The 22,500-nt window shown below is 41.7% G+C and overlaps 1 protein-coding gene across 1 annotated transcript in view; it reads right to left on the bottom strand.

Annotated features, from left to right (window-relative positions):
* LOC138013751 (polycystin-1-related protein-like) overlaps positions 1–22,500 on the bottom strand; it is a 66,638-nt gene that overhangs the window by 37,509 nt on the left and 6,629 nt on the right. Inside the window, exons 3-13 of the mRNA XM_068860823.1 lie at positions 22,118–22,291; positions 18,470–18,608; positions 16,757–17,271; positions 16,079–16,238; positions 14,252–14,421; positions 10,125–14,110; positions 7,529–8,177; positions 7,024–7,317; positions 2,569–2,700; positions 1,206–1,361; positions 92–340 (exon numbers count right to left, since the gene is read on the bottom strand). Coding sequence (XP_068716924.1) covers positions 92–340; positions 1,206–1,361; positions 2,569–2,700; positions 7,024–7,317; positions 7,529–8,177; positions 10,125–14,110; positions 14,252–14,421; positions 16,079–16,238; positions 16,757–17,271; positions 18,470–18,608; positions 22,118–22,291 — 6,624 coding nt within the window. The remainder of the gene's footprint in view (positions 1–91; positions 341–1,205; positions 1,362–2,568; positions 2,701–7,023; positions 7,318–7,528; positions 8,178–10,124; positions 14,111–14,251; positions 14,422–16,078; positions 16,239–16,756; positions 17,272–18,469; positions 18,609–22,117; positions 22,292–22,500) is intronic.

Here is a 22,500-nt window from a genome sequence, read left to right as displayed (position 1 = left end):
AGTCTTGGATATTGTGTATTTGGAATATACACTTGATGATCAAACCTTTCTTCTCAGGAAGTTCTGTTGAAAAGGAATAGTTGGCACTGACCTGCGATTGAATTGGTTCGGTGGAATTAGTATCCACAGCCGCTTCGAGGCCGCTGATGGCACCTCTATCAAGAATGGACATTCCCGTAAGGTCTGATGGCAGGTTAACCGCAGCTGATAAACTGAGTTTTTCAGTCGTTATCACATGTGGTTCCTCATTAACAAGCTTAGATTTGCAAATTGAATCCAGTAACTTGTCCTTGACTTTAAGTGCTTGTCTTTTCGTCTCTGAGGAATTCGTCGAATCGCGCTGTAAAGAAAGGCGAGCCTTTCTATACCAGCTGTTTGAACGTTAAAAACTAGCAATTGTGTTAAAATTTAAGCTGCACGCTATGCATTATGGGCAAATATATTTTTTCCTTGTTTGAAAATAAATCAATATATAAAGGTTGATCGAAGGTGTCAACTTGGCACTGTTTTTGTCGGATGATACCTCTAATAAATCCTCTTCAAAAAAAAAAAAGCCGCACAATTCCGAAAATAAGGGGCTTATTTTTCGAGGGGTTTATATTCGGAGGGGCTTATCTGCGGAGGGAAGTTTGCGTTTCCAAATCGATTGGGCTAGCCTTATAGTTGGAAGTAAATTTACCATTTTTGTTTTGTTTTACTTTGTATTTGAGGCCAATTTTCCAAGTACAAGCTCCCGAGGGGCTTATATTTGGAGGGGCGATTTAACGGAGGGATTTTTGCGTTGTCCCATTGGGGGGCTTATATTTGGAGGGGCTTATTTTTGGAATGTTACGGTATTGAATGAGGTGTTTTCGTGGTCACGTGGAATTAGCTGATGCATTCCCGATAAAACAAAATACTATGATAGCAATCGTCATGAAATCAAGTTTCACCTTCAATTCTCACCATTTGAAACTCGTCGATCGTCTTCCCCCCTCAACCCTCCTCATTATACCAAACGGTAGTTACGTCACACATATATTTTGTGGTTTGTGGACTGACAAATGACAAACTCCCATAAGTTTTTTAATCCTAAATTGCTTGAAACGTCAGTTTACGCCGGGACAAGCACATCATTCACAGACACTTTAAAGTAACGAATACATTTTCCAATGCATTGCATTGAGATGCGCTGAATTCACGCCATGGATAATGTCTGATTTTACCTCATTGACGGCTGATTTGTCGACAGACGGACTAGTTGTATCCATCACCTCTCCGATAGGTCCCAAAAGGTTCTTAGCCAACACATCACGTTGCTCAGAACTCATCTTGTCATCCAGAACAGACGCAACGTTGGTAATAGCTTCGGCCACTTTAGCCTAAGAGTGACACAAAATAAGACTTGCAAACAACAGGACAGTTTAATTTTGGGGTTTCACTTCGAGTATAGTATCATTTACATGCCAACAGGCCTCGGCGAGGGTATTTGGCAATCTGAGTCCGTGCGTTTTAAAATAAGTGTTTTAAGCCTAATAATAAATGAAAGGAAACCATTTTAACATCCGTACTTTGACCTCATGCGTTATAACAGCTGAAAGTGCTTGGAATTTAGCACGTGTTTGCCTCACATGTTTGCTCTTTTCATATCGCAAGTAGTGTTAACTCGCACCTTCCAGTTGTAATTTTCTTTGTTTTGTTTATGTATTTCTAAACACCCAGCAACACCGGCTAAATACGTCTCAGTGTGCATTATATTTCTATTTTCACTGTACTAGAGAAATTTACTGAAAAAAAAGTGCTTTTTAAAGTTATGTGCTTTTGAATTAACTTCTCGATAAAATGCAATCAAGCTGTTTTAAGTAAGGCGCGGATCACTTCAGTTGATTCTTTACACTGAGAGCGGCCGTATTACTAATAAAAGCTCGCGAGAGCAAGGGAGGTAGATCAGAAAAGACAATTGGTAAATGATTTCAACACTGGTAGAGTCGTGGTAGTTTAAAGAAAAGAAGAAGAGCAACGAGAAAAAGAATGTATGTGTTATGAAATGGACATTTTGCCCCTCACCCTGATTTGAGGTCAACTCTTTACGGCTTATGTGGCCAACACATCACCGGGTTGGCGTTATGGTGTGTCACCTTTGCTTGGTTTGCTTTCTTGTTTTTTCACTTTCATGTTTTGTGACACACCGATCTCTTTTGGTGATCTTCCTTCCCACACGCTTGCCGTGGGAGAACGTTTGTACCGTTCCCAACCCAGCTTACCACATTTGTTGTATGTGGAGCTGACAGTTAAAGGGGTGGCTAACGCACCCCCTTGATAAGTTGGCTAAGCCATGCAGATGAGGCCTAACAAGGCCGAAACAGCTGTCTATGGGTACCAGCTAACCGGGTGAAATGGTTGTGCCCGTGCGTGAGGTGTTGGCCACACTAGGTTGGTGTGTCACCTTGCATTTTTTTCGATTTCTGTAAGTTTGTTATTATTTTCCCTATCTTTGATCTATCTCCTTTTTCGAGTTACAAGGGAAGAAAACTCAAACGCAACTAGAATACGTGCAATGATTTTCTCTATTAGAGTTTTAGCGCTTACTTTTGCTTGGGTGGTCATTGAAGCTGACCCACTGCCGGTTACTGCGCTTAGGCAGCTTGCGATCTGTACTGCGTTTTCTGGATTGGATGGCATAGATATCTTTGAAATGGCGTCCACCAATTTTTCTTTAACCTGTGAAAAGGAAATTTTATATGATAATTACATTCAAATCATATGACCTGTGTTGCAATTGAATAGCGATATAAGTACGATCACCAAGCGCAATCGCATGTAAAACATTGCACAGATAAATAGCTTTCCCGGCAAAAGAAACTTATGAAAGGTGGATGAAAGTGAAACGTTTAAAATCTCCAGGAGAAAATAGGGGTCAAAATTAAAGTAGCGGTAAATGTTTCCGTTTTGAAGTCGAACGGTGTTAAAAAGTTAATACTCCTTTCCCAACAAATTGTAGATTCACGGAGTGACGAATAAGTTCGCAATAAAGCTCAAGTTTGTTGAGATTTGGAATCATTGGATTAATTTTCTTTCTTGCTTGTTTACGGTTGATTCACCGACGAATTTCTAGTCGATTGAGCTTGTTACGCGGTATTTAACGTGAACGTAGGGTTCGGAAGCCGCTGCCACCACTGCACGCCAATTAGTGGAGGTCAACAAACACAAACAACACCTAAATCGGTTGCAAGGGTTTTACTAAACAGGAACGTGAACTAACAAGGCAATACAAGATGGCGGTACAAAAACCAAGCCACAAGCAAGATAGGCGCGCACATAACATGACCACCCCAGCGCCGCCGGCTGGCGTGACTTCCTTTTTGTTTGTTCTTTGTTTTAGAAGACTACAGGGCGTCAATGTCTCTTCTGAACTTAACAAAAGAACAAAAATGGTGTGCAGTTCAGAAACAGGCCGCAGCGAGTAAGATGGCCTGTTCGACAGCACTTAAGGTCTGTTACATAATCCATGAACTTTTACGGGGGCCTCCGGGGGAAATGTGGTACCAGAGAGGGGTGGGGGGAAGGTTACGTTGTGACACGATTTAGTGGTCTCCATAACCTGATGTCCGTCTTCCGGGATGGCGTCATGTGCCTGACTGGGTCGAGCGGGGAGCCACTGTTAGTAGGAATACGGTCCGTGGCGGACGAATAACAATGGATGCTGGCATAGCCATAGCATCAGAGATATCCTCGGGGGTAGAGCACGGGTGTTATCCACTTCGGGCAGAGAGTCGTCTTCATTTCACGAAGATGGCGGTTGGCTCAGGTTTGACTCAGGAACCTCGCCGGGTACGGAGTGGCAATAGGGAGCTTAAGCACGCGCGTTTTTAAGACGCGGACGGCAACAGGAAGTGAGCTGTTTTCCCTTTTAACTTGTCTTCACACAACGACATTTACATTACTAGTATCTTTTCTCCATTAGAGATGATTAGTATAAAAATCTGGGAGACACCACTATCCTGGCACACGAAATGTGCTCGTCCGGTTGGCGTCCGCGTCTCAAAAACGCGCGTGGTTAACCTCCCTAATAGGGAGCCCGACTGCATGCATCCTTCGCCCATGATCAGCTCCAGGGGACAGGAACTGCTCCTTTTTTAAAGGACGTTTAGAAAATATTCTACTGAAACATTGTTAAGCACGGAAGCACGGCCGATTTAAGCACCAAAAGCTGCTCCGATGTCTCAAAAAGTGTAACGTCACCAAATATTCCACCTGTATATGTGTTACGAAGGGTCTCACCTTATTTTGGAGTATCCATTCCATTCATAACCGTTGTTGATTGTGGTGGATAGAAAAGACTTAGCAAGACTGCTCTCCTCAGCCGTCTCAAGAGCAATTTCTGAGGAATTAGGTGCTCACGAATCACCACAACAAAGTGAGGTGAGGGTAGGTTTCAATTTTATTTTCGTTTTATGGCGAAGCAGAGAGGCGCGGTGGCCTCATGGTCAGTGTGCTCGACTCCGGATCGAGTGGTCCAGGTTCGGGTCCTAGCCGGGGAATTGCGTTGTGTTCTTGGGCAAGACACTTCACTCTCACGGTGCCTCTCCCCACCCAGGTGTATAAATGGGTACCGGTGAATTTAATGCTGGGGGTAACCCTGCGATGGACTAGCATCCCATCCAGGGGGGAGTAGAAATACTCCTAGTCGCTTCATGCTACAGAAACCGGAGGTAAGCGCCGGCCTGATGGACCTTCTTGGCTCGTACGTACGTATGGCGAATCGGTCTGAATTGTGCGCTTCGCTTTATTGCCATGTTTTCAATTTGCAGAGCTCGAGATGACAGAATGTTTCTCTATTGCAGCTATCCCACCAACCGCTATTTCTCATCTTTGTACGGTTTCATCCTTACCTGTGTCTTTACAAGTTATCAACATTTGCAGAAATTCCCACATGCAAACACGTGCATGTTCCATAGACAGAAAGGAAATTGGGTGTAAAAGTAGGTGAAAATAATGTTGTCCTGAATTTAATTTTTTTGTTCAACATAGACGCGTTTGCGAGCTTAATGATCTAATGGAATAGGTGGTTTTCACGTTACGTCATCGCCGCCATGTTGGTTGAGGAAAACAAAAGATGTCTCATCAGCTGCTTTTGTTCGTCCACCAGCAATTGTGCATTACATCATTGTTATCTGTGTCTCTAAAGATTGGTTGCAAAGTATCTATATGTACTTGATTGCAAGTGACCACTTGGGCCGCCTGCTTGACGGCATAGGGGCACGACATATCAGGGCGTGCTGTAAACCTCAGTTTTGAGCTTTTCGGGGCGCTGCGTGTGGCTTTTCGCATGATCTTGGCTTCGTCGGTAACATGGATCTCATCGAGAAGTGAAGAGAGGACCTGTGATATTCCAGGCTTTACTGACGATAAGCTCCGTGTCATACTGCTGCTTGACGAGCTTGGGTAAATCGGGGTGCACTTTCCTGAGCCAGGTTAATAGGATGAAATTTTGTAGGGCTGGCATAAGCTCCTTGTCTTCTGTCATCGCCTCGCCATGGTGGGAAATTCCGTTAGCCTGGAGGAGTACATCCACTACAAACACCATTTACCTCTGATAGGGGTACTCTAGGCTTTTTCTTTAGCCTCCAAGCAAATATCTTCAAATAGTTGGTGAGTTCCTGACTATTGTATTTCGGGAAATCACTAGACAGAAATTTGCTACTTGTCCGAGCATTAGCTCTAGAAAATTCACCTTTTGTTGCACTTTGAGGCGCCTTCCCACGGGAGCTGAATCACCATCATCTAGGAATTCCCTTAAGTGATTGCCCTTTGTCCTCTTTTCCCGCGTGGCACCATCGGCAAGGAATTCGAAAACAGCAAAATTATTGGCTAACGACAACGCGTAAGTTAAATTTTGGGGTCGTGTCGTACCTCATTGAACGGGCTTTAGGATTGGCCAAAAGAACAATAGAGCGAACAAAGATAACAATGGATTTAGCACAGAAAACAATAGGAAGTATACGACTTTATACAGCCAATGAAATATAGTGTTCAACAAGAGGTACGACCCTACCCAAATTTTGCCGCCAGTTCTCAAAGGAGTTTACAGTTTCCGTCTTTGTTAGGGACCACTGCTTTGGTGAGTGCTCATTGTATCCATTTGATTGTTTATGCTTGAGCTTGCTACGCGGTATTTGACTTGAACGTAGGTTCGGGAATCCGCTGCCGCCACGCCAGTTACTGGGGTCAGCAAAGTCAACTCCTAAATCGGTTGCCAGGGCTTTAATCATCAGGAACATCAGCTAACGAGGCCATACAAGATGGCGGTACGAGCAAGATAGGCGCGCGCCTAATATAACTAAGTAGGGCGTAGGGCGGAGGCATGCTGCAATCTTCTTTTGCGATCATAACACCAAGAACCAATGAAATCGGTTCTGCACAGGGATACCGTTCAGTCTCCGTTCAGGACGTAGCCCGTCGTTGTCCCCTAAACTAAACACGAAGAGATTTAGCGAGTTTGTAACAATTAAATTCAGTAATTGTATTATGTAGTATGATACGTAATGTGTAGCTTATGCGATATAACTACTGTTATCCAGGATCTCCTGCCATTGTAGTTGAATAAACCATACTTACTGACTTACTTAACCGCGTCAGGACCACTGACTGGCACTTCTTTACGGTGACAGACCATTCAACGATTCAATTCAATCAACTTAATTATGACCATCGCTGATCCCTTTTCGAACAAGGCAACCAAGCTAGTTTTGAACAGTGTAAAAACATAAATCTGATCTCGTTTCTTTTCTTCTCGCACAATAGTTGGGCAGAAAATTTAGTCATTTTGAAAATGGAACAAGATGCATTTCTTTTTTTAGGATTCTGATGTCAGGTAACTCTGATGTAATACTAAAACCCAATCACATTTTGAATAGATCCTAATGTAAAGGCCTTCTATTGAAAACTTTGCAGGGTTATAAAACAAATAAATCCCTTTCTACCTTGCTGGTATGTCGGCCGATAATGTTATTGGCTGGAATATTCATTTTTAGGACCGCGGACATTATGGACTGACATACTAGCCAACTGAAGGGGTTTATTTACTAAATATTGGCTAGTCAGACATAACAATAGTATCCTTGCCATGTTTTCCTGTTTTGATTGGCTCGTTTGTGCTTCTTCACGTTGTTCGCCTGACTTTTTAGTGGATGATGGTTGTAAAAAAGCAGCTGCGATATTTCCTACAACGCTTAGCACGGCAGTTGAGTCCCCTGCTGTCATCATGTGATCTATTTTGTTGACCTGATCGTTAACCATGGCCACTTTTTCTTCTTCGCTTTGTTCCGGCATCTTAACCTACAATAAAGAAAAAAGAGTAAAGGTGCAGTTGACTTCTTGTAATTGCTGCCAAAACATGACCAAAATGGCTTTGCATTGCCTTTTTGCTCTTCAACCGTCATCTTTTTGCAAATCCGTGTGCATAGGCTAGACAATTAGTCGGAGTTTATTATTCTCTGCTGCTTAACCTGGGTCCCGGAGGAACTTCATTGTGTGTTATCTTCCTTACCTGTGCTTTGAGCGGCCACTTAGTAGTTGCTCCGTCCTCGTCTTTGATTGTAACGTAAACTTTGATCCAAAATTTGTTGGTTTCTCTGCCAACAGGTAAAGAAAATGGTGGCGACGAGTAATCTTTGCCAACGTCAAGGACGCTTTCAACAGGAACAACTATTTCTGGTTCGCCATCAGCCACTTGTGCACTCACAGTATACAAGAGCTTGGTGTTGTCTTGCCAACCATGGCATTTTATTGTGAAGTCATCCTGAAAAGCGTAGCCAAGATGAGGCTTCTTAACATTCTTTGTTTTTATTTCACATGATCCATTGATGGGTGGTCGGTTCACCTCTTTTACATATTCTGAATACCCGCGCGAACCGAAACGCTTATCCCAACACTCCAGACGGAACTTGTATGTCGTCCCACCTATAAGTTTGCGAGATTTCACGGCGAGCGTTTGTCCAAAACGATGGGTGCTCAGCATGTTTTCCACGTTTGCAATTTTTTTCCATGCACCTGACCTAGCCACTTGCTTCAAAATCAGCCATTTGTATTCTGTGAACATTGGCAGGCAAGCCTCACAGGCGGCGGCACCTCTTAAGGCAAGTTTATCAGTGGGACTGATTTTCGTTTTACAATTTGGGGCAACGGAATTGACGCAGCTGAAGTAAGATACAAAAAAATCTGTAAATAATTATCTTAATTTCCTGTGGCCTATAAAAAAACCCGAACTTGAAAACTAAACATGAAATCGATAATTCAGTGTCACTTATGTTACTTACCCTATAAATGTGATCGAAGTCCTAAAACACTATTGATAAGAACTAAACTAGACAGTCTAAGGTATTGTGTACTTCCTACATTAATGGGGTAATGTAATTTGTAATTTGTTTACCCGTGGAACACGTTAAGAGCGCTCAGAAGCTCGTTCAACATGTGTCCCTGCATTCCGGATAGAATTGGAATTTGGCATTGTTGGGGTAAGATAATACAGAGACTTGGCATCGCGTTTACGTGAAACGGCAAACGAGAAACGGCAGGTTGCTGCTTTTCACATCAGCGTGAAAATTCTCCTTTTCTAATTTGTCTCGCTCCTATGAGAACGGCCCGATATCAGTTGCTAACAGGCAAGAAATGAGTTAACATCAAAGAAGTTTCTATCCTTTTTGGCAAAAAGCAAATTTCAGTCCGCAGTACACAGTAAACACCCACATATAAGAACATCAGGCTGAAATTTGGCCAATAAAGCTCCAAATATATAAGAACAAATTCAGCCTGATAAATAAAAGGGACAAAGGGAAAGGGTATTAGGATAAGGAAACAGTACAGTACAGTAATTTATATTAAAGTACTATGGTGTTCAAGACCATTACAAACTATATAATATATTACAAAACAGCATTGAACCTCTAGTAAAATATATTAAAAAACAGCATTAATTACATATATTACAAAAGAGCATTAAACCTCTAGTAATATATAATTTGATGTATTTCTGAAACCAATTTTAAGAACATTTTAAGAACACTTTCAGGCTGATTTCTCACTAAACAACCCTCAAATAACAACACGAACAGCCTTAAACCTAAAAAGAGCGTTCTTATATGCGGGTGTTTACTGTATCGCAAACGCAATGCTAAATCTAATTCTCAATGATGTTTCATTTATACTAAGTAAAGTATATCCCTCACATTTTAGGCTTATTAAACAATTCAAAAAGAGATAACATCGAAACTAGAACAGACGACTTTCTCAAGCAGGTGCAATAATCTCATCAGTAAATGTTATAGGGAATCGTTTTGAGGACAAAAGCCCGTTACCAGGTTGGAACATGTTTTCTACACCTTCTGAGGAACAAAAACGGTTCGGCATTTCACTTTGTCCTGCTCACAGTTGGAATCACAGCCCTTGCTTTTTCATTTTTAAAATTAATTAACAATCAGTGGAACATAAGGTTAGAAGAAAAGAGGATTCGCTTGACCCTGCATCTGTATTTTTTGCCAACAAGGCTGGAGTCATTGTAGCCTCTCATTACTCTCGCCTCATCGCGCCAGTCAAGCAGTATAATATGAACAGGAAGATTGGAGCTATGCTACTAGTGCCCCTTCGTTTTCCGTATCGCGCTTTGAAATCACTGACGATCTTCGTCCAGGCAAACCACTGCTCAGTCTTACGAATCTTACTAAGCAGGCGTCGCTCTCATTTTAATTGGTACCGTCAGTGGCTTCCCCCGAGACTGCGACAATTTTATTTCGTTTTCTTTCTACCAACAGTGCATATATAGGAGGCAGTATGGTCCAGTGGTTAGGGCGTTGGGTTTGCATGCGGCTGCTCCGGATTCAAATCCCGTTATAACCTCTGGTTTGGATTTGTTTCCGGTTGTCCCGGATTCAACTCTACCATGCTTTGTAAATAGCCAACTGGTTGCCTCCCGCCAGTTGGGGTTCTTAATATGTTTCTGTTAAGTTTGCCAATTGTTACTTTCACCTTGTTAACAGTGGAGTACCTGTAAACTAGCTTGATAGCTAAGTGTACTTCCACTATAAAGAAAGCATTTCATTTTTTTTATTTTTTTTATCGCCATAAATGTTTTTTTGGGAAGCACTCACCTGATTTCCACAACGGGAGGATCTCCTTCCACAATTTCAATAGTGGTACAAGCAACGCGTTTGCGCGTATCTTTCATGGCCAACATACAAACATCATACTTCTGCCCAAGTTCCATCATTTCTGTGCTAAAACTTATCTTTGCTGAGGAGGCGGTTAATCTTCCTGGAGGATAACCAAAACAACCACTCTTTTCTACGACTGTTGAATTAGGTTGAGTTCCATTACTTGAGCTGTTAACCAAAGTGAGCTGGGGAAGTGGAACTAGTGGAAAAGCAGGTAATTCTGTGCAATTATCTAACACATTGCGATCGTAAGTTCCGTATTTCGCACAAAACCAACAACGCTTGAAGTCATTTGGATGATTTTCTTTCTCATCCACGTCTGGATCACGTGTACTATAGGACTTTATAACAGCACGTTTCCCAGCTCCAATGGATCTAGACTCTCCTCCATCGATTACAGCCTCTAGTTCCGATGGAACAATTCTTATACAACCATATGAAGAATTGTAAATTCCATCTACTCCAACCATGGCACATGTAAACTGCAGGCAATATTCACCGTAAGGAAGGGTTCTTGATTTCAAATCTAACCTTGCCCTTGTTACAGAAACAGAAGCCGGCAGTTTATATGATATGCAAGTTCCGTGGTGACTGTTTATTTTACATATTTTCCAAGAGAAGTCAGTCTTGTCAGACGCTTCGCAATTGATTTCAATCACGTTCTTAATAGAGATCTGTTTCCATGGAAAATAAGCCCTTGCGTTCTCGGGACTATTCCCAGTAGTTTCTGGGTCCATCATCACTTGGGGTTTTGAACAAGGCTTGGGTGTGCACGCAGTCTCACCAGGAACAGTTGCTGAATATACTAGATTGCACGCGGTAACGCTCAAAGCATATTTTCCTACTTGAGAATAAGTGTGAGTGATTGAAAAGCCCCTTGGATCTGTAAATCGCCGGGTTTTTTCGTCAATTTTGGAGCAGGCTTGAGGACATGTTGCTGAGGTATCCATCTTGTAGTTGAAAATCATGTTGTCTCCAAGCTCCACTAGATAGCATGAGGCTGTGCCTACTTGTTCAATGACAATTTTAAATGTAATAGGGAGGTTCAGTATTTTGGGTCCGTCGTTTGTGAATGTGGCAATCTTAGCCATGCACTGAATGTCGACCGATAGCGACTGGCTTTTTTGACTCAAAACGTTGGCAGCCTGGACTTTGACTGTGTATTGCCCAGGATTTGGAAATGAGTGGTTGACAGAAGTGTTTGTTGTCACTACTGTTCGTTCGTCGCCAAAATTCCAGTAGTAGGACACGTTTGTTCCGGATTGAATAGTAGTGTTGAAAAACACTGGGAAATCACAAGGAAAATACGTTTTTTGAGGGCCCCATCCCGGCTTCCCCTTGTTTTCTGCTGGTCCAGTATGAGATGAAAACACGAGGAGGTTTGAAATTGGGGTTTGAACTTCAACCTCTGTTTCCATTGAAACAGTCTGAATATCATTTGTAAAGTTAATACTCATGATGTAAGCACCATGCCTACTATAGTTATGTTGAAGATTAAGAGGTCCAAAAAAGGGTTGCTCTGGGGATGTGGTTCCGTCGCCATAATCTACTGTGTAGCTAGAATTGGTTGGATGTTCTTTGCTTGGTTCAAGAGAAACAAAAAAGGAAACGATACCTGGTGGAATATCCTGAGGGCTGTTGGTCGTTAAAACCAAGTAATGCGGGTTTTGAATGTAAACTGGAATATGAAGAATAAAGTCACTAACGCTGTTGTTGACAGACAGGGTAACTATGTATATCCCCTCATTTTGAAAATCGTGATATACTGTCACACCTTCATTAGAAAAGTTGCCTTGGTAAAATTGTGTTTTAACAGGTGAGCCGTCCCCGAAATCCCAGAGGAGACTCACATTGGATCCTGCAGTCATGGTACAGGAAAAATTCGCTGTGGTGTAAACCTCGATAAATTTGTGAGAGCGGATCAGAATAGCATTCGCGATTGGCACGTCAATCATGATGGTTAGGTATACCGTTTGAGGTGGGGTAACATAATTGACAGCTGTAACCTTCAGCTCATAAATGCCAATATCTGGCATTATTGCTGCGCTGATGAGAGCTGATTCAGATAGTGGTTTATATGCAGTGGTAACAGGAACATTGAGGGAACTTCCGCTTGCTAAATGAGTGAACGTAACATTGAAGATGGGATCAGTGCCCCTAGCTGTTCTGAAAGTCACCTCAAAGTCGCTTGCAAAAGGGTGAGCAACTTTTTCATCGACCTCTAGTCCAATTATTGGCTCTTCCACGATAGCTGTTGTCACAGCTTCCGTCTTGTTTAATCGATTGCTACAGTTCAGAGAGATAGTGTAATGACCTACGGTGGTGTAATTGTGATACGTAAAGTTACCTAGCAGACCAAAGCTTGTTTCTTCGACCAGCCCATCATCCCAATTCCATGTGCAAGTGAAATCCGTACCAATACTGATGTTTAACATGCAAGGAGTTGGCTTGGTCAGATTAGTGTGAAGACATGTCACGTTAAACCCTATGAGTGGGTTTACAGGCTTGTGAACTTGAATTTCCTTCGGTACATTAAACCTACTGACGTTGTTGTAAACAGAAAAGCTAATGCTGTAAACGTTGTATGTAGAATACGCGTGTTGCACACTGAGCTCTCTACTTGTTGTTGTTGATCCGTCACCGAAATCAATTGACATCTCCACATTCGTTCCCTGAGTAGCCGTCACCTGTAGCGTTACAGTTTCATTTACCTCAATATCCCTGTGTGCATGAATTACTTGACAAGTGACACCACTCAACGGTATCTCCACAACTGCAAGGTCTTGAATTGAAGCATTAGAAATAAAGTTGGAAACGTTGATGGTAACAATATATTCCCCTACGGTCGCATACCTATGACTATTTATGACAGCAAAAAGGTCTGCATTGTCAAAGGAACCGTTTTTAATCGAGTTTCCATCTCCAAAGTCCACAATTGTGTAAAAGCCGTTGCCCTGGCGCACAAACCATTGAATAATAGTAACATTTCCCAAGGCTGCAGGAAGGATCGAGTCACGAAATGTCAAACCCTTGATGGCATCTTGAACTGTCACGTTACAGGTCTTGATGGAAAAGGAGAGAAGATTACCGGCATAGAGCGAAAACGTATAAGTTCCACGTAATCCATACTCGTAGCTCAAGTGTTTTTCTTGTTGTGTACCAACACTAAAAAGGGTTGTATTATCCCCATTGCCATAACTGATGACGTAGGTAGTGTTATATCCAGGGTGAGGATGTATGGTGAAAAAGAATGTGCCATTCGTTGCGACTGCTTTCGCTGCTGTTACTGTTACATTGGTCACAATTTCGGTCACTGTAATTGGCACTGCTTTCTTTATTGTGTTCCATGGTCCGCTTACCGTTACTTCTTCGTGATACTGACCAAAAACAAAGTAGGTATGAGGAAACCAAATCACTGAAGGAATACTGTGAACGGCTACAAGGGAGTAATGAATTTGATCGATGGTGTAAGGGGGAGATGTTTTCGTATTTAAGATAGAACCCAGGCCAAGCGCAGTGTTTTCAAAGAAAAATGATGTAACATTTAGCTGCTCGCTGTTGTCAATCTTTCGCGAGGTAATTTCCGCAAACCCGCATCCTTGATATGAAAAACCAAGAATATCACCTTCCTTAACATCGGTGCTGGTCGTTATGCCATCGAAGGGGAAAATGTGGCAGCCAGATGTCCAAAGAAACACTTGGCTCTCGACAATAAGTTCGTATTCATCACTAAGTGAAATGGATGATAGAATTTCTGATGATATTTTCCAGTTAGCACAGGCGCCTAAGCCCATGGAAAACACTTCACTGTCTGTGCACAAGGAAGAAGATGCATTAGGACAACGGAGCAGGTCAGTTTCACATTTTCCGTTAAGATAACAGTAGGCGCTGTGCAAGCCTCTGCCGCAAACTGGACGAAATACCTGAGAACGAAAAAATTAGACCACATGAAAATGTTAATTAAGCTACGACTCTTTTCCAGAAAAAAAAAATGTCTATGTTAACGTTCGCCTGGCTTTTTTGCTTCTGAAGCAATTTGTGCGATGAAATTCTGAGAGAAATACCTGAAGAGAGACAAAACCACTAGTTTCGGAACAAATCCTCCAGCCAACCAGTTTGCCATCAGCCTTGAACTTGTAGCTGGGAATTAGGACAGTCTTGTTCATAGCTTGAATTCCGATACCGCCTGCGGACGTGGGCCTGAACATCTCTCCGACGTGGAACGTCTGAGCGTCTACGATGGACGACAGGTTACAATTAGGACTAATTGCTTTATTTGTAAATAAGTCATCATTTAATATAAATCTCTTTCAAAGTTCTTCAAAATACAATTGACGATGTCACCATCATCATCCTGATCATCATCATCATCATCCTGATCATCATCATCATCATCATCATCATCATCATCATCATCATCATCATATCTTATGAGCCACCGGAGCTTGGTTCTTTTGCCGATTAATAAAACGTCCTCTCGTTACAGCATGGTGGAGGAAGCGGCTACTTTTATGCAATCTGTTCTTTATCACAAACAATCTGACTTTTTGGTAGAACAGTTTAATTACAGTGGTAAAACTTGGTAAAACCGAGGATGTCGTCAGAAAAAGTACACAGCCTAAGAAACTTCGATGATGGTAGGAAAGAGAGCATCAGTAACACCGCGCACCGGTGGCTTTCAAGACTTTCAAGTCATCTCGGATAAGGACTATAAACCGTCTCACAACCCTTCAACGTTCATAAAATGTGTGGGACGTTAAAGATCCCACACACTAGTCGAAAAGAGTAGGGCATGTAGTTCCCGGTGTTGAGGTCTGGCCTTTCCTTCAGCAATGTGGTCGGCTTGGCGTAATCTTCTGAATGGACTACTGATCGATTGAAGGAGTCCGAGCGCTGAAACTGGTAAACTAACTTTAAAATGTACCTTTGCGTTATTGTAATCGCTCATTGTTGTCTTAGCATCGTTTTCATGCTTTAACTTCAATTTTTTCGACGCCCTTTAACACTTATCATAAGTTTAAAAGACAGTATAGCTTTTTAGTATAGTTTTTTACTCACCTCCCAAACATCAGAACAAGCTATAATTGATTATGCGCCATTATCCGAGGATAAATGAATGAAGGGGTAGTTTCTAAAGAAACTGTGGTGCTGCGTCGGTGGGGAAGTAGTATACAAAAATTTGGTTTTATCAACGGAGTTGATAATGTAAATTGGCCACCGTACAGAGATTCTAAAAGCTGACGTTTCGAGCGTTAGCCCTTCGTCAGAGCGAATCCAATTGGATTCGCTCTGACGAAGGGCTAACGCTCGAAACGTCAGCTTTTAGAATCTCTGTACGGTGGCCAATTTACATTATCAACTCCGTTGATAAACCAAATTTCTGTATTATCCGAGGATAGGCCGCACCAAGACAAACACCATGTCGTAAGCCTATGATACATGGTTCAACATTTGTTGATCAACAAATATTGCAGCTCTTGTTTAACAAATGTTGAACAGTGTGTCATGTCATGTTGAATGTTGTTGAACGATGTTGAACGAAAATACAGACCAGCTCTATTCCGTTCAACACGTTTCTGCAACATTGTTCAACATTTGTTGAGCAACAATTGTTGCAAGATGTTGAACCGTGTATCATCGGCTTTACACTGCGCGAATCAGTAGTGTGTAGACTACGGATCAGTTTTATGTATAAGGGCATGCTGACAGGGTTAACGGTTTATAATCTTTATCATTACAACGACAGCCAATTTCAAGTTTGTTCTTTTCCGCTACTTGCATGCTTTTTGATAATGAGAAATTATTTTCATGGAAATCGGGAGGAGTTGTCCACAGTCATTTTTGCTTGAATAACTCGACCCTGTCAGTTTAATGAGCTGTTGTATTTGTACCTGCCAAAGGAGTTGACACCATACTCCCATTGGTGAAATGAGCATCCAGATGCATGCTGATTCCTCCAAAGATCGATACGAGGCAAGCAAAAGTGACATTAGCTTCTACAGCTCGTGGACAATTTAGTTCAAACAGTTTCATTGAAGAATAAACGTTAACCTATAAAAAAAGTGAAAACAATGAAAAGATGAATCTATCCATGACGACTTCGGCATTCTAGGAAGGAAAGAACATTCTCCTAAAACCTATATTGAATTTATGATATTCTAGTCACTAGTATGGACATGGACACTCATAGGACACTATAGGGCACTCAAGGATACTAGGCTATTAGACCACGGAGTTGGTCATTCGGTTCCACCCTCCTTTTTGGGGAATGGCTTTTTATAAGTAGTAGAAAGGCCCCTTCGGGAACGATCATCCTGGAAGAAAGATTTCATGCAATATCTTTCGACGCGTATCACGTATTTTTTGGTGCAATGACATATAATTTGATTGGGCGCACTGGAATATTCTGTATGTCACATTCTGTAAGGCTCTTTATTCCGGATTGTCACATATTTTTCTTTCTTTATGAGAAGGATTTTTAAGACGACGCACCTCTTTTTGACATCTTGCAGAAATATCCTTTCCCCAAATTTAAAAATCAAATGGCTTTGGAGGAAAGGTTTACTTACAGAAAAAGATGTAAGAAAGGAGCGAGGTTCCCCATAATCACCCAAAAACACCTGACCATAAACCATATATTTCCCTTTGGACTGATACAGATAAGATACAGTGGCGTTTGTCGTAGTTAAGATCATGTCCTCGCCAAAATCCAGATAGTGTGAGGCTCCTGGCTGACAACTAAAATGAGCAATGAACTTCTCCGAAATGGAGATATTTGTTGGCATGGTGAGTGAACACGGAAAGTTGTATTCTCCCAAAGCTTTGTACACGCTGTATGTCTCATATCCACCACAACGCAAAACTGGATTTCCTTTGCAGGAGATTTGACATTGAAGGTCGTCCACCTTCCTCTTTGCGTCAACAATATTTGAGCAAAGGCACTGGTCTCCAAACTTAACAGCTGAATAATTGTATCCAGCAACACCACAGCATGTTGTGCAGACTTCAGGGGTCAGCATGTCTTTGTCGTATGCTCCACAAGCCTTAAACGTGCCTCCGCTGTAACATCCCATGTAATTAGATGCTGGATTAAAACAAAGCATAATAAGTTCTAATCTAAACATGTTCAAGCTTTATTGTACAACAATGTAAATATCCCGACAAATAATTGGTCAGGATCAAAACGTTCTTCTTACAAGAACAACAACAAAAAAAATTGCAAAATGCATATTGCGACTCTAGCGCTGGTTGATGGCTAATAATCGTATAATATTGTAAATAGGACAATCACATGACCTTTGCAGGGCACACAGTTTATTTGTGGCCCGAGTAGCATCATTTGCGCCCGACCGGAGCAAGGGTGCAAATGATGCTACGAGGGATACAAATAAACTATGTGCCCGACAAAAGTAATGTGATTATCATTATCAATACCAAAGGCCAAATCGTACAAATTTAATATGAAAAAAATGTTTAACAGAGATGCAGCATGAAACTATGGTATGGAAAAATGTTGCTACAATACGATCAGCTAAACAAGAGAAAAGATTGAGAAGAAAAAAACGGCAAGAAAACTCATCCACAAAAATAGTGCCAACTGTGGCATTGAAATGGCAATCCTCAGGATCTCATTGGCCGAGTGAAATTGAGGCAGAACAGCCTTTGGGGACGGGAGTATTCGGGCAATTTTCCTTGGCGGGAAATCGTGTGGCAGCGTTGCATTGGCAAACGGCGTTTTTCTGGCGGAAAACAATGGGATAAAGATTAAGGAGGCTCGAAAGGGTTTTTCGTTGCTATAGTGTTGGTGCAACGGTGAAAGATACCAACGAGGGATATTTCATAGTGTAGGCAAACTATAAATATCTTCAAACAGAATTGACTGAATAGAGTGTAATGTGAAGTGCTAGATTTCTATCTATGAACCATGTGAGCGTTAGCCCTACTGATGAAAATGGGCCCACACAAGGACAGAGAAAAACTCTGACCAGGGTGGGAATTGAACCCACGACCTTCGGGTTAGATCTCCGCCGCTCTACCGACTGAGCTACAAGGTCAGACGGGAGCAGGCCGTGGGAACTAAAAATGTTAAAGTCACGGAAATGGACATGTACAAGTGCAAGGAAAGGTTACGTTTATACAAACGTTGGCCGTGTAGCACTTTATATTTTAAGCAGGATTAACTGAATAGAGTGTAATGTGAAGTGCTCAGATCAACTGCGCATGCGAAACGAACTAACTTCCGGTTGGATACAATTAAGTATAGATTATATTGTTTGACATACGTATTGGATTGCCATAAATCTCGACTTTTAGAGCGGGTTTCTTATGCCATGACTTCACATGAAAGCGGACTTTTCTGGCATCGAAGGCTGAGACTGCGTTTTTGACAATAGATGTTCCGTCCGAATTCCCCGTAAATACCTGCAACAGAAGATAAAAGCGGATGTTAAGTAGTGACGTATATTATATTTATAAGTCACTACCCTCAGGACGTTCAGGATTCACTTATAATACTGTAACTGGGTGGCTTAAGCCATGCAGCTTTTTACGCAGTTAATCAATTCGGGAAGAGAAACTGCCCCTGGGAATGAGCTCCTTGGTAATACACATTCCACGTCCCACACTATTTTATCTCTACAAATACCAAGGGCTGTGAGGAGGGGTGGAACGGGTGAGGGTAGCAACTACTTACGGTCAATGGCCCGGCCGGTGTTATAACCGGCGACCTCTGCACGATTGCTCGATGCTCAACCAAGTAAGACAGCCTTTCAACGTTTTCACGGAAAAATCAGTTGCAGCATCTGGTTCATGGAGGTGATAATTTAAGCTGAGAGTGTCTTTTAAATACAATACCAATAAATATGACGTCGAAACATGTTTGTTCTTAACAAGGATTTACGGCTGGACGTGAAACCCCGGCTCCGTGGGAACGAAACAAGTCGAGAGAATCAGTGAAAGGATAGGGCACATGACTCGAGATTTCACCACCAGTTTTTATTTCATATCCCTAAACTTCAGCCTTTGCTCGACAGGATTTGGTAAGTAGAATCTTCCTACAAATGTCCGAAGTGAGTTTTTTCGCAGCACGAACTTCGGCATTTCCTGCGCGGCCAAAAGGTCTTTATGACATCATCAGTAGTGTTAGATTGCAGCGAGAAATCCAAAGAAATCGGAGATTCTGCGGAAAATATTGTGTTGGTAGCGGACCTGGGCTAGTTAGCAGCAAAAATCCCAGTTTGACCCCAGGTTTATCAATGCATCTTTTTCCTACAAAGGAGGATTGACGAAATAAATGGACGAAATTTGTCCAAAAACACCCGCCCGGTTTCAAACCTACCCGGCAAAGCTACAAAGATTTCGATCCGGTTCTGTGTTTTGCACGAAGAGACGATCTAGCTAATACGACTGGGGTCCGAAGCTTTAAGAAACGAACTTTCTTAACCATAGACCTAGCAAAAAAAAAAAAAGGAAAATGAACCAGCGATTGCAACAGATCGAGAGCGAAGGAAGGTGCAGTGTGAATTAATATGCTCGCGCGGGTGTGCCGATGCTCTCGATCGACCACTTTGTTCTATGCCATATCGTTCCAAGTCAGATGGTTCCACTTCTACAATGACGATGAATAACGACTTCCTCAATGTTATTTGGAACTCGGATATAAATTAAAATGTACTTAGCGCGTTCAGTGAGTAAAATCGACTAACAAACCAAGTCTCAAGCTGGCCTACAGATCGTTTTCACTGTCATGCCATAAAGAAAAAATCGAAGTCGTACAATGGAAAAGGCCAAGAACATGAAATGTTGTAGAAGACCAATGCATAGACAACCTCACCAAGTCTGCTTCCTTTTCACTTGCGAGACAGTACACATGAGTTTTAAACGCCTTATATACTTGAAACGTTCCAATTGCGGAGAATCATAAAGAGAGACATTTTATTTCCAATGAAAGCAGATTTCATTGTTTGGTGTCACGCAAGTGAAATTAAAAATGCTGTATTTTCAAAACCAACAACGTTAAGGAACTGGTAACTTGTGAAAATATTTATCTCTAGGTCATCTTCAACCTTGTATTGATAAAAATTCGGAAGACCTCACGGTTTTGATCTTAGAATATGCGAAAACCATCTAGTCATGGAACGTTCGAATTCTAGAAAACGCCTTCCAAATAAAATTCACCTCGCGTCTTTTAATAATGAAATGCACACAAATGGATAATTAATTCAGGTCCTCAGAGAGATAATTAAGCGGAGGAGGAGAGTTGTAATCTGGATACCGAGAACTGAAAATACAAGTGAAGAGCAAATGCAATTGATGGGCTCAAGTATGATGTGAACACACCGCAAGATTTCGCCCGATGTGGATTTCATGCCAGATTGTTGTTCTTCGTTAAATAATTTAACCACAAATGCCGATAAAGAAGATCAGGGAATACTCTATATTGCTGAGTACGCTTTTGCCGCTTTAAATCATAAATGTAAGAATAAAATCCAATAAAATACGCTTACAACCGTACTGAATCTTCGCTCAAGTTGCAAGTCTACTCAACCGATCCCAGGCCTTTGTCTCATATTTTCCTTAAATATGCACGAGGTTTCTTCGCATTTTAGATATGTTCTGGGAACACAAGTTAAATTGTTTTCGTACAGGAATGCTCCTTAGACCATTACATTTTAGATTTTAATATAAAAAATGGTGTTGAAATTTCGAGTCCTGTGCACTCTAACAACTGAGGTGTGAGACAATCTTCAATGAACTTCTAAGGGTTTTGATCTGTCAGACCTCTAAATAGTATACCCATTACTATGTTTGTAAATTTAAAAAAAAAAAAGACGCAGAGTAACGAGGCTGAGGTTCTTAGGAGGTTACTGCGCACAGCTGTTATTGAAAGTATCTAAGAGTACCTATATGCAACCTCAACCATTTACCCACCAGTATTTGCTTCAGATTCATTAAATCAGTCCTACAAGTTATCTGAAGTTAATGAGCAAATACATTACATTGCCGCATTCATTGCTCCAGGGAGAAGCTCATTACTCGGATCTTATGAACACCCAACAGAAACCGACAGCTGACAGAAACACTGAGGCTTTAAAGTAACTATTCCACTCGCGCTTGTTGGACTCGGTGCGCGCTCAATCATGACGTCATAGTACGCTATCCGCTGTTTTCGAGGCAGAAATCTCTTTATCCTGCGAAGCACAGCAATTCGCGGAGAGAGCGTTTTACTGAGTCCATCAATATGATCGTAAAACGATAAATTTTGATCGATTTTAACACTTAAGAGTTTTTGTGGATTTACTTGTCCTAGCTCGTTGGCATTTAACTTAACATGCGACGCCAGGGTTCTCATTCTTTTCTTAATCCATTTAACGTAGCGAGCGTTTTATTGAGAGTGAGTTTGTTACTACCTGACCACTTCTGCAATCTATCCAAATCAGACTGGAGACCATCACTAAGAGCCTTAGGTGCTAACTTGTAGTCAGTGGAATAACTAATCGTAGTATTATCAACATACATGTCTGCCAAAGTGCTCTGTAGTGCCGAAAGTAGGTCATTTATGAATACAAGAAATAAAACCGGACCCAGGATGCTACCCTGAGGTACACCTAAAGTTATGTCCTTTATGCTAGAATAATATCTATCAATGTTTACATATTGCTTACGACCACTCACATAATCAGTAAATAATGGCAAATAATACTTTCCGATTCCAATCAGCTCGTGCTTTGATAACAGCAGATTATGGTCGATGAGGTCAAAAGCCTTTTTATAATCTGTTATGTATGCACAGACGGCCCTGACGTTTTTTGTGATTTACATACGTGACAGTATTGCGTTACGTTTTGAGCCATTTAAGAGAATGAATGAAACGGTTCGAAAATCGCTCTAAATTCAACTTGTAGTAAAGGATTTAAATAAAAGAAACTTACTTTAGTCTGCTCTTGTGTTATTTTGAAGTCTTTGTGGCAGCTGAGGTGTTCTAAAGTCGTTCTAAAGCCATTTTGACGACTTAAACTTTTCCAGGTTTGCTTGCCATTAAAGTGAACCGAAAGGTTGGCGACCTGGTCGGCCGACGGTTCGAACTCGAAGCTCCATAAATTCCACTAAAATGCTCGGAGCTCGCCAAAATTGCCTCACGGCAGCCATCGAATAATTCTTCTTCCTAGTTGCTTGGCCTCGGATCCCAAGGTTTATCTTATCCGCCCGAAATCGTTGGCTTAGCAACCACCTCCAACACGACAAAGTCGCTCTCAACGCTAAGGAGGCACAGGTCAATTTGCTCTTTGCAAATTGTACCGTATCAGGGTCCCTG

Source organism: Montipora capricornis, chromosome 8 (genome assembly GCF_036669925.1).
Source record: "Montipora capricornis isolate CH-2021 chromosome 8, ASM3666992v2, whole genome shotgun sequence".
NCBI classification, from domain to species: Eukaryota; Metazoa; Cnidaria; class Anthozoa; order Scleractinia; family Acroporidae; genus Montipora; species Montipora capricornis.
The sequence above is the reverse complement of the archived record's forward strand: the minus strand, read 5'-3'. Positions and strand labels throughout refer to the sequence as shown.